The 16,399-nt window shown below is 39.8% G+C and overlaps 1 protein-coding gene across 2 annotated transcripts; it reads left to right on the top strand.

The window, feature by feature from the left end:
• The first annotated feature begins 1,564 nt into the window (after nt 1-1,564).
• TRIM59 (tripartite motif containing 59) lies at nt 1,565-15,740 on the top strand. 2 transcript variants are annotated; one of them, XM_015131716.3, is made up of 3 exons: nt 1,565-1,651; nt 2,565-2,637; nt 12,130-15,740. In XM_015131716.3, exon 3 carries the CDS (start codon nt 12,133-12,135, stop codon nt 13,339-13,341), a length of 1,209 nt encoding a protein of 402 aa, XP_014987202.3. In that variant the 5' UTR covers nt 1,565-1,651; nt 2,565-2,637; nt 12,130-12,132; the 3' UTR covers nt 13,342-15,740. The 2 variants fall into 2 exon arrangements, with proteins under 2 accessions (XP_014987202.3, XP_014987201.3); XM_015131715.3 differs by lacking the exon at nt 1,565-1,651 and adding an exon at nt 1,829-1,894.
• Nucleotides 15,741-16,399: the final 659 nt, after the last annotated feature.

Below are 16,399 nucleotides of genomic sequence, written 5' to 3'. Positions count from 1 at the left end.
CACGCCCGGCTAATTTTTTGTATTTTTAGTAGAGACGGGGTTTCACTATGTTGGCCAGTCTGGTCTTGAACTCCTGACCTCAGGTGATCCACCTGTCTTGGCCTCCCGAAAGTGCTGGGATTACGGGCGTGAGCCACTGCACCCGGTCTAGAGCCCATATCTTTATTTAGCACATTAGTAAACAAAATGACTTTAGTTATCAGAAGTTAAGTAATTCAAACTTAAAGCTGTTGGAACTTTATTCTGAGCCTTGAGAGGAATGTGGCTACAGCCTGAGCCAAGCAGCAGGCATCTGCACCGTCTGCCTTTTGTTTCTGTAAATAATTAAAATCGGAGGAGCAAACCATACCAGAGATACAACCCCCTGAGATCACTACCCGTCCTCACGGAGTAACGAAGTACTCTTTCTTGGAATGTAGCAATCTGTAACCTACCAAATAGCTGTAAGTATGTACTGGTCTCTTACGGAAAATGAAATCCTGCTAAAATTTGTCTCTGGCCACCTAGGTGAAACCTTAACTTCTTCACTTTGGAATGCTGACCCCATTTGGAGCTGGTGTCTCCTGGGTGGCTACCCTCAAGCTTTACGCTGGAATAAACTCTTATCCTTAATCATATTTCCTGAACCTATTTAAGGTCGACAGGAGAGGGAAGCGGAGATGTCTTGAGATAAAGCTGAATAAAGTTTCTCAAGAAAAAAGGGAAAGAGACCTCTGAGCTGTAAGTTGTTTTCTAACTCTAGGGAGTTAGAGGTGAAGTAGGAACCTGAAGTTGGAAGTGCTGAGTTGGACAGCCCTCATCTCTAGGCAATACTTTAGTAAAGTGGAAAAACGGGAGAAGACGACGAAGGCTAGGGAGAGATGCACCCAACCCAGTCCCGGGTTTCCCACTCGCTCTCGGAGTTGGGTACAAAGAGTGTTCCAAAACCCCTTCTCCTGTGCTCAGCCCAGTGCTCCGGTGGGTCAGGTCTCCGGAACGCGTAAACAAAAGCAAACAGCTGAGCGGCGGAGGGCGCTGGCGACAGGTGTGGGTGTGCCCTGAGGATGCGTGGCGACTTCCCGGAGCAGCGGGTCTGTGTGGCAACGATGGAAGACACTGCATTCCACAGCATAGCAGCAGGCCCTGCCCTGGATGGCTCCAAGTAAAAGACAGTTCCCCAGAAGCCGTCGGCCGCCGGCGATTCGCCTCCTCCCGCGCCAGACCCCGCCTCTCCCCCAGACTACCGGTGCCATCCAGATGCCCCAGGCGGGACCCCAGCTCACGAAGCCCACTGGCCGAAGCTCCCCACAGGCTAGAGAGCCGCTCCTTCGAGGCCAAACGTCCGAGAGGCGGCCTGCGCCTAGCACGCAGGCGTGGAAAGCTAGGCGCCAGCCTCGATCTGACCGCCGCCACCTGCCTCGAGCCGCGCCGTCCGCCGTTTACTTTCGAACGAGCCCAGCAATAGTTCCCATTGGCCGATGCCGCGCAGTTGAAAGCTGCCTGCAGACTGCGCCTGCGCCGCGAGGCTCCGGGCGGCCCCGCCCGGCCTGGGCACCTGAAGCCCTTCGGGGCGGAGGAGGGCGGGGACTCGGGGCGACTCTCAGCATCAGCCAGGAGCCGGTGGCTCTCTGTTTCGGCGCTGTGGAGTCGCCTACTCCGCCTCCTCCCCGCGGTGAGTCTAAGGACCTTTACGGATCCGAGAAGGTGGCTCTGAGTCCTTTTTCTTTTCCTGTAGCACAGGCTGGTGTTCCAGTGTGTTTGCTGGGGAGTCCTGGGGGCGTGACGATGGAGGGAGTGGCTTGGGACCTGCATTCATTCCCACTTGTCCCACACTGGAGTTTGGGGAACCATTCTCCCGTCTCTCCACTGTGGAGCTGCGTTCCTGTGAGGGAGGAGGCGCTCTGTGGTGGCCAGGGTGAGCTGGGCCAGGCCGAGTCGGTCAGCCCCGCGGGGCTTGGGGTCGGGCGGTTGCGGAGGCGGAGGCGCTTTAGGAGGGAGGCCTGGGAGAGTGGAGCTTTCAGAGGGGGAGGGGAAGAGTACTGCCATTTTGAGCCCCTTTGTGGGAGGTGCTCGTAGGACTTAGGTGGGATAGGTGCAGTTACCCATTTTACAGATGTGAAGCCTCACTTTTGAGAGATATTTGATAATACTGACTCAGGTACCACAGCATTGAAATGGCAGAACAGAGAGATGAGCAAACTATACTAAATCAGTTACAATTTTGAGCTGGCAAAGTATTTTACTCCCATGGATGCTTTTGTCTTGCAGTTAATTTTAAGCACTCTAAATGACCGTGAATGTTTTTTCTGCCATCGCCGTTGGTGGGTCATATTGTCGAGAGCTCATAAGCTACTTGACGTTGTAAAGAGGTCCTTTGTGACCATCTGTTTGGTCAGAGTTCGGATTTTCAAGGAACAAGCGATACCTCTACTGCAGCTCCAGCAACTGTGTTGGTGTTTGTGACTTTTTGGAAAACACAGTGAAGCATAGTGAAGATAAACATCAAAGACAGTGAACTAACAACCATTTTTATGACATGAGACAATAAATTGAAAGCATTAAGGATAACATTATTTTAATTTTAGAATAAGAATAAAAGATTCTGGAGGAGTTGGAGAGAGTGTATTCAGTCCCCAAACCAGGAGATCAACAAAGTAGGTAAGTTCTGGGAGATTAAGTAAATATGAAAAACATTTTAACTGAGTTTTTCCAGAGTGTATCATTTAAACTATAAAGTGAAATTTAGAAGTCTTTTGAAAAAACATTATGTTGATGGTGTATCAAATTCCAACCATCTTACCGAAGGAGCGGAGCATAAAGTGAAAAACAGCTTCCTTTTCCGATCTGTACCTTAAAGGTAGTCACTCAACTCTTTCGTACATCCTTCTAGAAATTTTACAAGAATGTGTACATCTCAAAACACATGCAAAGCTGTTATTTTAGACATACAGATCTGCAGAACTACACAAAACTGCAAATTAAGTTACCTGGATACTTCTTCACTATGCATTCATATATTGGTCTTTTTAAATGAGTAAGTAGCTATTTAATCTGGCAAGGTGAAATTTTGATTTTAGGTAATGTTAGTTTTGACATTGCCTTTCACCAAACACGTTGATGACTATTTCCCACCAGATATATTTTTACTTTGAAAAGTATAACAAAAGTAATTAAAGCCTTAACTTCTCAAGTCAGTTCCTGGTTAAATTGAATTAAGTCTTTTTTTGTTTTGTTTTTAGTTTTTTTATTTTTTTAGTTTAGGAAAACAGGTTGATATCAAAATGAAATAAAATAGTACAGATGGACAAAGAGAGTTAAAATCAGCTGACCATAGGATTTTTTTTTTAATTTGAAAAAGTTAAGGTGATCTCTCATTATTTTTGTATATTTATATGTGGCAGAATTATTTTTAAAAATCTTGTTTCTCAAACTTTCCGCAACAGTGTTAAAAAAAAAAAAATCTTATATATGTATATAAATGATGAAGTTGTAGTTATTTCTTAAGTAAGTCTTCGATTGCATGAAATGTATTTCTTCTTTATCAGTTAGGGCCACAAAGATGTGAGCCCCAATTTGGGTGGTGGCACCACTTGAATTTTTCTATACTTAAAGCTGACTCACTAGAAGTCATGGGGCAAGTCATCGAATTCTATAATGTAGTAAAAATATTTTCGTTTCAGAGGCTGTGAAATGTAATGAATGTTTTACAACTGTTCATGTTTAGAGTTGAAAGGCAGGAAAGCATTAGTGAATTAAAGCTTAAAAACTGGTTTACACAAGAGAATGGGTAATGATATTTTTGGTGCTATTTTATCATCTGTTATACTATCTATTACCTAATATGCCAGTTAGACATCAGGGAGGCTCCCTAGTGAATTGGTCCTCTGGAGAAAGACTTAATAAAAAGTGTGGAAATTCAGAAATGTATTTGTTTTGACACTTAAACACAAGATGTTAGTGAAATAATTTGTCAGTAGAGTGATTTAGCCTCAGATTTCTTTGAGAAGATTCATTTTTTTATATTTATATTTCTTGGTGACTTTTAAAAGAGAAGCAGGAAATCTTGAGGTACTGGTTTCTACATGAGCTTAGTACTCACTAGAGGAAAATACATTTTACATGGGTTATTTTACTTTTTTGCTTTTTAAAAACATACAGTAGTATAAATTGATTCAAATTCATTTAGCAAAAGAAAGACTGGATAATAGGCAAGACACTTGAACATTTTTTTTAATTGTGTAAAATATACTAAACATAAAATTTACCATTTTAATATTTTTAAGTATACAGTTTGGTGGTATTAAATACATTCAGATTGTTTTGTAATTATCACCACCAACTATCTCCGTAACTTTTTCATCTTCCCAAACTGAAACTATGTACCCATTAAACCAGCAGTCCTCAACAATTTTGGTACCAGGGACCAGTCTCGAGGAAGACAATTTTTCCATGGACAGGTGCGGGTGGGTGGTACATGGTTTTGGGATAAAACTGTTCTACCGCACATCATCAGGCATTAGATTCTCACAATGAGCTACAACCTAGTTCCCTCGCGTGCGCAGTTCACGGTAGGGTTCACACTCTTATGAGAATCTAATGCTGCCACTGATCTGGCAGGAGGCTTTGCTCAGGCGGGCTTGCCGACCGCCATGGCGGGGGTGCAGGGTGGGTAGGGAGGGTTGGGGACCCTTGCATTAAATAAATGATAACTCTACGTCTTCCCTGCTCTCAAGCCCTGGCAACTACCATTCTACTTTCTGTCTTTGAGGACTGCTTATTGGTTTTAATATTATATATGCTTTTTTCACATATCATGTGAATGTAAATTTTTTTTCCATTGAACTAATTGAGTGAATTATATTAATAGATTTTTTGTTATTGAATTAACTTTATATTTCTGGGAAGAACCTTATTTAGTCATGGTGCAGTGTTTTTTAAAATGTACTCCTGTATTTGTTTTTGCTAACATTATATTTAGAATTTTACATAAGTGTCCATTTTTGAAATTAGTCCATTTTTAGTTTGTATTGTCTCAAGTTTTGGAATCATGTTATACTGTCTTCAAAACATTTAGCAAACTTTTCATATTTGTATTCTGGAACAGTTGAGTAGGGCCTAGTCCACACTCAAGGGAGAGATTTCAAGAGTATCCAGGAAGTGCAGGTCATTGGGGGCCATTTTAGAGGCTGCCTATCACAGATAGCTAATGGCTTGTTTATTTACTTAAATAACTAACTCTTAGACTGGTCATGGTGACTCACAGCTATAATCCCAGCCCTTTGGGAGGCTGAGGGGGGAGGATCTCTTGAGGCCAGGAATTTGAGACCAGCCTGGGCAACATAGTGAGACCCTATCTCTACAAAGCATAAAAACATTAGGCACGTGTGTTGACATGTGCCTATCAGCTACTTGGGAGGCTGAGCTGGGAAGATTGTTTGAGCCTGGGAAGTTGAGGCTGCAGTGAGCCATGGTCTCACCACTGCATTCCAGCCCTGGTGACAGAGCAAGTCTCAGTCTCAAAAAGAGCCATCTCTTGGGTTTATCAGTTCTAGCATTTTTATTTTTTATTTTTTTGAGACATAGTCTTGCTCTGTCACTCAGACTGGATTGCAATGGCATGATCTCGACTCACTGCAACCTCTGCCTCCCGGGTTCAAGCGATTCTCCTGCCTCAGCCTCCTGAGTAGCTGGGATTATAGGCACCTGCCACCCTGCCCAGCTAATTTTTGTATTTTTAGTAGAGATGGGGTTTTGCCATGTTGGCCAGGCTGGTCTCGAACTCCTGACTTCAGGTGATCTGCCTGCCTCGGCCTCCCAAAGTGCTGGGATTATAGGTGTCAGCCACAGTGCCCAGCCAGTTCTAGCAATTTAAGTTTTCTAGTTCATTATCATCTTCCATTTATCTTTATTATTATTTTGTCTTTTGAGACAAGGTGTGGCTCTGTAGTCTAGGCTGGAATGCAGTGGAATGACCATGGCTCATGGCTCACTGCAGCCTGGACCTCCCAGGCTCGAGCAATCCTCCCTCCTCAGCCTCCTGAGTAGCTGGGACTAACAGGCATGCGACACCATGCTTAGCTAAGTTTTTTATTTTTTATAGAGATGGGGTTTCAGTGTGTTGCCAGGGCTGGTCTCAAACTGCTGGGCTCAAGTGATCCTCCCACCTTGGCCTTCCAAAGTGCTGGGATTACAGGTGTGAGCCATCACACCAGGCTTATCTTTATTCTTTTTTTTCCACTTTTCCTTGTTTTTTTTCCCTCTTTTTTTAAGTTGAATTATTTTATATTCCTTTTGGTTTGGTAAGGAAAGTGTATGGTGTCAACTCTGCCCATGTAGTTTTTTTTAGCTCTGTAGATTTTACTGAAGAGTATTTCTGTTGTTTCACATGAATAAATTATGTGTTGACTGTGTATAGAATTCTCAGCTCATATCCCTTTCCTTCTAGACCTTGTGGACATTGCTACATTGTGTTCTAGCATTCCTTGTTGCTGGTGATGTTCTGGTTATTTCCTGCTGTGTAACAAATATCTGAAAGCTTGGCTGGCCAGATGTTCAAGATGTCTTTTTCACTCATGTGTCTGGCAATTCCTTGCCCTTCTGTTTGGCCTGTCTCTTCAGCAAAGTAGCCTGGACTTCTTACATAGCAGTTTGTGGCTCAGAGGCAGTGACCTGCCAAGCTAGTTAAGGGCTATACCTAGAACTCACCACAGCACTTATACTGTATCTTCTTGGTCAGAGCAGTCACATGGCCCACACATACTCTAATAGGGGGAGAATAGATTTCAACTCTTCATGTGCAGGGAGTAGAAGCAAAGCCACATTATAGGACAGCTCGTGTGGGAGGTAATTACTGTGGGCATTCCAATTTTAGAAATTCCAGTCTTTCAGAGGAGAATTCTGAGACCTTTGGTTTTGTTTTCCTTTTTTCATCCTTCTTTTCTATGTGGATACTTGTAGGATTCTCTTTCTTTCTTTAAAATTGTATTATATTTTTAATTGCTTAATAGTTAAAAGTGAAACCATAATTTATAATGAAAAACAGATTCTTACCCTCTAGAAGCAGTCACTTTTATCTTTTTTAACATTTCTTTTGGTATTTTCTTCTAAATTTCTAGATACTTATTTTTTTGTGGTTTCTTTATTTTTTAAGTATGTATTGACTTTCTTATAAGGAAAAATTAAGATTTAGTTCTTAAACTGTTTCCTTACTGTATTTTCCCCCTCAATATAATTTTGTTACTCTTTGGTAAAATCAGTATTTGATATTTACAATATTATGACTGTTACAGTGACAGCTGAGCCATATACTATAATATTAATCTTTCCTCTTTTCGTGATTCTATCATTTTTTTCCCTAAATTTAGTTACCTCTCAGTATGTTTCAGATACATGAAGCATTTCTATCAGTTCCATTTATTTACTTAAACATCTGTCTTCTGCACGCCTGTAATCCCAGCACTTTGGGAGGTCGAGGCAGGCAGATCATGAGGTCAGGAGATCAAGACCATCCTGGCTATCATGGTGAAACCCCGTGTCTACTAAAAATACAGAAAAATTAGCCAGGCGTGGTGGCGGGTGCCTGTAGTCCCAGCTACTTGGGAAGCTGAGGCAGGAGAATGGCATGAACCCAGGAGGCGGAGCTTGCAGTGAGCGGAGATTGCGTCACTGCACTCCAGCCTGGGCGACAGAGCGAGACTCCATTTCAAAAAACAAAAAAGAGATCTGTCCTCTGGATCTGCCTTCCTCTTCTAGAGTGACTCTTCTCTAGGCTTTCACAGTTGTCCTGGAATTTATTTCACCATTATGCTGGTGAACATTCTTGCTTTTCTTTTCTCCCTGCAGTAGCGTCTTTAGAAAGAGTTGGCAGAAGGTTGTTCATTTTTGAGATCTTACGTTGTCAAACTGTCTTTATATAAAAATTTATTGTTTTTTTTTCTATGTATAGAATTTTATTTTCCATTTTGGAAGCTATTTTTTTTTTTCTGAGAATATCAAAGGCATTACTCCATTGTCTTATTGTTTCCAGTGTTACTGATGTTTTTACTGTTTGGAAACCTACATACAGCATAGCTAAATCCAAGGTGTTCATCCTAGATTAATTTTTGCTCTTTTTCTTCCTTCCAGAAGTCTAGACTGGTTGTGGGAAATTTCTGCTGCATAAAATTTCATACTGGTTTCTGAAAGAACTAGCCTGTAAGCATGGTAGCCACCTTTTTTTTTTTAAAGGAAAAAAAAGGGTCTTGCTCTGTTGCCTAGGCTGGAGTGCAGTGGCAGTCGTGGCTCACTGCAGCCTCAACTTCTTGGGCTCAAGTGAGCCTCCTGCCTCAGTTTCCCGAGTAGCTGGGACTATAGGCATGTATAACTGTGCCTGACTAATGTTTAATTTTTTGTAGAGATAGGGTCTCACGGTGTTGCCCAGGTTGGTCTTGAACTCCTGGCTTCGAGTGATCTTGCCACCTCTGCCTCCCAAAGTGCTGGAATTACAGGCGTGAACCACTGCACCTGGCCCACCTATATAGTTAGTGTACTTCTCAGGCAGCAACCAGAGTCAGAAAGTTCCTGACCTTACACAGTTATTTTTCAGTTCTAGTTTCTCTTCAATTTGTTGCCTAAAATTAGTTTTTAATAAATAAACCAGTGAGAAAAGGGTAGTCCGAGAATAGATTTTGACTTCTGTGATCTGTAAGTTATCTACAAATTTTTGTCTAAAAAGTATTATTAAAAATTTTACATATGATAGCAGTAACTTTGAGACCAACCATGATTTTTGCCTCCTTTTTTTTTTTTTGAGACAGAGTCTTGCTCTGTTGCCCAGGCTGGAGTGCAGTGGCGCCATCTCATGCCTCAGCTTCCAGAGTAGCTGGAATTATAGGGATTACAGATGTGCGCCACCATGCCTGGCTAATTTTTGTGTTTTTAGCAGATACAGGGTTTCACCATGTTGGCCAGGCTGGTCTCGAACTCCTGGCCTCAAGTGATCCACCTGTTTTGGCCTGCTTCCATTTTATATAAGCTTAGGATTTGCTTTACAATGTCGTGAATATTTTCATTTTAAAGAAGTTGAGCTTTTGGGCCCCTAAATGCATTATCAGAGTTGTTCCCTAGCTTTTTGCAAGCATAGAATAGGGGTTTGGGGAGAAAAGTTAGATTCTGTTTTAGGACTAGTTTTGCTACTTAAACAATTGAATAGCTCCAATAATATTAAATCTAGATTAAATGTATGTCCACTGCTCAAATTTTATTTCCTACAAAGTGTTATTCTGTTTATTCCTTCAATGTGAATTCTGACATCACTGAAATACTCTGAAAAACACATTTGTTTTTCTTGGGTGGTTTCTGTATGAGTTCAGAGATTTCTGTAGGTGTAAAGTTGTAAAGTCTTGCCAACATGTACTCACTTGAATTCATCTGCAGTGAATGTCATCTTTACTGTTGCTCAATTACTTTAGTTTGTTGGAATGCTTCATCGTTCAAGCTTAGTCTCTGTTTGACACACTTTGGCTCATTCAGGGTCTGTCAGTCTGAATGGAGTATTTTCTGATAGATTTTCCTTTTACACCTTTTCCTAAGCAGAGATTTTGCTATTAAAAAAAAAAAGCAAAAAAAAAAAAAAACCAAAACAAAGTCCCGAAACAAAAATCTGTATTATCACAGGTGTCTGAAAAGGCATTTGTTCATTGAACCAATAACAAGTAAATGCCTGCTGTGTTAAAAGTTGTGCCTAAATTGCAGGAATATAACCATAGTTTAGACACAATTCCTGCCCTTCTAGGAGGCCTACATTCTAATGTATACAGAAAAGTTACAAAATTCTTTTAAATAAAATCTTGTTAAAGTGCTATGAAGTAAAAGTGCAGTGTTTAATGAGAATAACAGGGGACCTAATCTGGGGCAAGGCATCCCAAGTTGAGCCCTGAAGAAAGAGTAAGAGTTTGACAGATAGTAAAGATAAGGAGCCAAGTTTGCATTTTATTAGAAATGCAGTTACTTTTAGATGCTATTTTCACAGATTTTTAATCTTAAAAGTTAGTTTTATGGCATGTGATTTGGTAACCTTTATATTTTATGTGAATGGCACTGGGGTGTCTTTTTTTTTTTTTTTTTTGAGACGGAGTTTTGCTCTTGTTGCTCAGGCGAGTGCAATGGTGTAATCTTGGCTCACAGCAACCTCCGCCTCCCAGGTTCAAGAAATTCTCCTGCCTCAGCCTCCCAAGTAGCTGGGATTACAGGCATTTGCCACCACACCGGGCTAATTTTGTATTTTTAGTAGAGACGGAGTTTCTTCACGTTGGTCAGGCTGGTCTCAAACTCCTGACCTCAGGTGATCCATCCGCCTTGGCCTGCCAAAGTGCTGGGATTACAGGCATGAGCCACCGTGCCTAGCCATGGCACTTGGGTTTTTAAGTTTTGCCTAAGGTACTTTCAACAGTGGTGTAACTTGATTTTTCTCTATCAAGGGGTAAGCTAGTCTTCAGAATTGTGGCTTGCGTTGAGGGTAGATATAAAGGAAAACAGTAGGAGGTGATAGGGTGCAAAATGGTCAGACTTCTGTTACTGGAAATATCAGTAATAGCTTGCCAAGAGGTCAAGTTACTTGTGTCAGAGATGGTCTCTGAACTATTGCTGCATTTCTTTTTCTGTCTCAGAAATACTGATTGAGAGACTTTTTCATGAAGGAAAGATGACTAATGGTCTCCTTTTTGTTCTTTACCATTTAGTGCTCTAGTTTTTCACTTAAAAATTAAGGCAGTAATTCAGTTACCATAGTCAACTCTTATCTTTCAAACTGATTTTTATTATAAGGATTAATTCAAAATTTTTCTGCCTTCTAAATCTCCAAGTTAAAATTATTGCCTTAGAAATTTATACTGTGCTGATCCTGGGGTTTAAGCATACTTGTATTTTAATTCAAGAAGCTAAAAAATTTATGGTAGTAACAGTTACTATGGAGAAATTTGATAACTTGCTTTAGAAACCATTGTTGAGCCAACTGGGACATGTTTCCTTCTTTTGTATTAAAGAATATACTTTTGCTAAGCCTAACTTGTTATAATAGAAATAGTCTTGTCTACTCATTATATGTGCTTGGTTTTGATTTTATCATCTTAAATGTTAAAATGTTGCCCAAAATAGGCCGGGTGCGGTGGCTCATGCCTGTAATCCCAGCACTTTGGGAGGCCGAGGCTGGCGGATCACGAGGTCAGGAGATCGAGACCATCCTGGCTAACACGGTGAAACCCTGTCTCTACTACAAATACAAAAAATTAGCTGGGCGTGGTGGCGGACGCCTGTGGTCCCAGCTGCTCGGGAGGCTGAGGCAGGAGAATGTCATGAACCTGGGAGGCAGAACTTGCAGTGAGCCAAGATCATGTCACTGCACTCCAGCCTGGGTGACAGAGCGAGACTCAGTCTCACAAAAAAAAAAAAAGAAAAAAAAAGTTGCACAAAATAGTTGTAATCACTAAGTAGACTTTAACAGAACACTTTGGATTTTTGTCTTTATTAGATAGTATATTAGTCTGTTTTCATGCTGCCGATAAAGACATATCCGAGACTGGGTAATTTATAAGGAAAAAGAGGTTTAATGGACTCACAGTTCCACGTGTCTGGGGAGACCTCACAATCATGGCAGAACGTGAAAGGCACATCTCACATGGCGGCAGACAAGAAAAGAGAATGAGCCAAGGGAAAGGGGTTTCCTCTTAAAAAGCCATCAGATCTCTGATACCACAAGAACAGTATGGGGGAACTGCCCCGATGACTCAAGTTATCTACCACTGAGTCCCTCCCACAACATGTGGGAATTATGGGAGCTACAATTCAAGATGAGATTTGGGTGGGGACACAGCCAGACCATATCGCATAGCAACAAATTTAAATAACTTTAATTTGAAGCATTTTACTACAAATTAATGATAATCACTTTGTTTGGGATGCTTTTGGTCCCTAAGGAATAAATTCTTAATTGTGATCAGTTATTCACCATATATACTAGGAATTGAATTACTCAGAAAGCTTCATTTTAAAAATACCTTGTTCTCTTTTAAAAGACAAGCAGTATAGTAACAATTTGGAGGTTAATGCCTAGAATGTTAAATAATATGTACAGGTGTCTCTATGTAAACTTAAAATAAGCTTTTCTCTTGACAGGAAATGCACAATTTTGAGGAAGAGTTAACTTGTCCCATATGTTACAGTATTTTTGAAGATCCTCGTGTACTGCCATGCTCTCATACATTTTGTAGAAATTGTTTGGAAAACATTCTTCAGGCATCTGGTAACTTTTACATATGGAGACCTTTACGAATTCCACTCAAGTGCCCTAATTGCAGAAGTATTATTGAAATTGCTCCAACTGGTATTGAATCTTTACCTGTTAATTTTGCATTAAGGGCTATTATTGAAAAATACCAGCAAGAAGACCATCCAGATATTGTCACCTGCCCTGAACATTACAGGCAACCATTAAATGTTTACTGTCTACTAGACAAAAAATTAGTTTGTGGTCATTGCCTTACCATAGGTCAACATCATGGTCATCCTATAGATGACCTTCAAAGTGCCTATTTCAAAGAAAAGGACACTCCTCAAAAACTGCTTGAACAGTTGACTGACACACACTGGACAGATCTTACCCATCTTATTGAAAAGCTGGAAGAACAAAAATCTCATTCTGAGAAGATGGTCCAAGGCGATAAGGAAGCCGTTCTCCAGTATTTTAAGGAGCTTAATGATACATTAGAACAGAAAAAAAAAAGTTTCCTAACAGCTCTCTGTGATGTTGGCAATCTAATTAATCAAGAATATACTCCACAAATTGAAAGAATGAAGGAAATAAGAGAGCAGCAGCTTGAATTAATGACACTGACAACATCTTTACAAGAAGAGTCTGCACTTAAATTTCTTGAAAAAGTTGATGATGTACGCCAGCGTGTAGAGATCTTGAAACAAAGACCACTTCCTGAGGTTCAACCTGTCGAGATTTATCCTCGAGTAAGCCAAATATTGAAAGAATGGAGCAGAACAGAAATTGGACAAATTAAGAACGTTCTCATTCCCAAAATGAAAATTTCTCCAAAAAGGATGCCATGTTCCTGGTCTGATAAGGATGAAAAGGAAATTGAATTTTTTAAAATTTTAAACATTGTTGTAGTTACATTAATTTCAGTGATACTGATGTCAATACTCTTTTTCAACCAACACATAATAACCTTTTTAAATGAAATCACTTTAATATGGTTTTCTGAAGCCTCTCTATCTGTTTACCAAAGTTTATCTAACAATCTGCATGAGGTAAAGAATATACTGTGTCACATTTTCTATTTGTTGACGGAATTCATGTGGAAAATAGTTTCTCATTGAAAATGTCAATCTGAATTGTTTAAATGGGCTCATTCTGTACACTGCTAAATGAAAAATAGGGTGGCAGCATGAATAAATAGCAAACTAAGCTTTATTAGTGCTGCAACTAATATAAACAAAGTTTATATTTGTTGCTTTTGGTTAACAATATGTCAAAGTTAGAAATATCTGAAATATTCAAATCTTTGGGAAAATCTAGTAACTAATTTGAAAAATACACTATCTCATTTTTATTGGCTTTATGAATGTTGACATAATGTTGCTGTGACATTTAAACATTCTTGTACCAATATTGTCTTTTACCATTATTATATACTGCAGTTAATTGGCTTTACAGTTCTTTTTATATATAGCAAAATCCTGAAAGTACGTATACCTTTATTTTGATATGGCTTGAAGCTTTTGAATGGGTGAATAGGATGATAGAAAGGTTTTAAAATCAAGCAACAAAGTCTTAAAGTGATAAGGCATTGCTTAAAGATCTTTTGATCAAATATACCTGTGTTTTAAATAGTTTAAGAGCCCTAAATGTTTATCACCATTCACTCCAAATAAAGCTATTGCTTTTGGATAACTGTTCGGGAACAGTGGCTTTTTAAAAGAAATTTTCGAGACTGGGTCTCACTTTGTTGCCCAGGCTGGAGTGCAGTTGTCTGCATGACTCACTGCAGTTTCGACCACCCAGGCTCAATTGATCCTCCCGCCTCTGCCTCTGATGTAGCTGAGACAAGGCACACACCCCCATTCTTGGCTAATTAAAAACATTGTTTTTTGCAGAAATGAGGTTTTGCCATATTGCCCAGGTTGGTCTCAAAGTTCTGGACTCGAGATCTGCCCACCTTGGCCTCCCAAAGTGCTGGGATTACAGACATGAGCCACTGTACCTGGGGGCCAGCATTTTTAATACTTGTCATATTCTATGTTAGTGTAAATTTAAGATTGTATTTAACTTTTCTGCTCATCAAATCAGTTCTTGGATTAAAAACTCATTCTTACTAGAACAGAATCATGTTGGTAACTTGGTCTGCAACAGGTTTTGATGGCATCGTGGACTTTATTCATCTTTTTTATTATACTTTAAGTTCTAGGTGTATACATGTGTATACATGTGTACAACATGCAGGTTTGTTACATATGTATACATGTGCCATGTTGGTGTGCTGCACCCATTAACTCGTCATTTACATTAGGTGTATCTCCTAATGCTATCCCTCCCCCCAATATGCCCCAGTGTGTGATGTTCCCCTTCCTGTGTCCAAGTGATCTCATTGTTCAATTCCCACCTATGAGTGAGAATATGCGGTGTTTGGTTTTCAACTTTATTCATCTTAGCTCATTTAAATTGTCTACCACATTCCCTTAAGCTAATGCAAAAGTACCAATAACTTAATCTTATATTTGCTTTGCTTAAGAGGGCCTATTAAATCAAAGCCTTTTAGTTCCCTTTAACAGGGACTGGAGTTATGATGCATGTGTTATGACTTTTGGCCCACTGTTCATGCAACCCTAAGTGCAGGTTGATTTGCTTTCCAGAAATCCCAAAGGGGCTGCTCTTGGATCACTGAAGAAGAGCCTTACCTAGTTCAAAAAGACGTTTTGGGTCAGATTAGACAATGCTCCTGGCCCTACAGATTACACATAAACTATCATAAATAAATACAGCTTTTCAGGGAACTAGTCCTAAAAGTCTTATCTGCTGAGAACAAGTCTTAACACTAAGATGACGGTATTATATCAATTTATGATTAGTATCAGACTTACACCTAGCACAATTAACTATTGTGTGGGTAAAGAACATTTAAAGGGCATAGTAGAGGTAAGGAGACACATATTCAGGTAGAGATAAAAATACTAAGTTGCATTGATTACTTAAAATACTAGTCACACCATAAAAGTGCCCTGTAGTTTGAAAAACACATAAGCAATGAAATGTATGTTAGCCATTATGTGTTAAGCTACTTAATCTCTCATATCTGTGATGTGAATATTTTTAACCCCCACTTTTTGTAGATGAGGGAACTGACAAGTGACTTGCCCAAGGTCATATAGCTGTGGGAGAACCCATGCATTCTCTTTTCAGAGTTCATGCTATCACTCAACTTTAAAGAAGTAGGCCAAGATTAATGTTAATAAGGGTTTATAATCTATAAGAATAGCTAAAAACATAAGTATATATACCATTTTAGATTTGACATTATTTTGTATCTTGCTAATTTTTAGGAAGACTTCATTTTGTTAAGTATGCATATAGTTGAATATGAGTAACTGGTTCTTATACTGCTGTTTTGTATTTTTACCAGCAGGAAGATTGCAAAAGTTAATGTATATAAATCTTGAAATATTTCTAAGTTTTATGTATAACAAAATATATATTTTAATAAACACCTTTTGATATTTTATTTGCACTGTCTTAATGAGACTTCCAAACTCAGGAGTGGTAGCTATGGGATTTTCACATGGGTTCTGGGTACTTCTATTCTTTGAAACTTAGTACTGCAGGCTGGGTGTGGTGGCTCATGCCTGTAGTCCAGCACTTTGGGAGGCTGAGGCAGGCAGATCACTTGAGGCCAGGAGTTTGAGACCAGCTTGGCCAACATGGCAAAACCCCACTCTACCCAGAATACAAAAATTATCTGGGCACTGTGGTGTGCACCTGTAGTCCCAGCTACTCGTGGCTGAGGCACTTGAATTGCCTAAACCCATGAGGCGGGGTTGCAGTGAACCAAGATCTTGCCACAGCACTCCACCCTGGGTGATGGAGTGAAACTCTCAAAAAATCTGAGCTCTACTGCATTGGTTATGAAAACATAAAGTATTAAATTCTATTCTCCCACCAAATGAAAACACTTGAGATTATCATTATAGCATTTTAAACTTACTTTTCCCTTATATATTCTTTTTTTTTACTTTTCTTGAAAAAAATTTTAGAAAATGGCAGTTAATAAAAGGCACAAACAAATCAACAGGGACATACTAGTGGAAAACACAATATAAAACTAAAAGGCCATTGGCTTGTTTAACTGGTTAAAAGCACAAAATGTAACAGGCAGAAAGTCTG

The sequence above is a fragment of the Macaca mulatta genome, chromosome 2 (assembly GCF_049350105.2).
Source record: "Macaca mulatta isolate MMU2019108-1 chromosome 2, T2T-MMU8v2.0, whole genome shotgun sequence".
In the NCBI taxonomy this organism is placed as follows: Eukaryota; Metazoa; Chordata; class Mammalia; order Primates; family Cercopithecidae; genus Macaca; species Macaca mulatta.
This window is presented reverse-complemented; position numbering and strand designations above follow the sequence as displayed.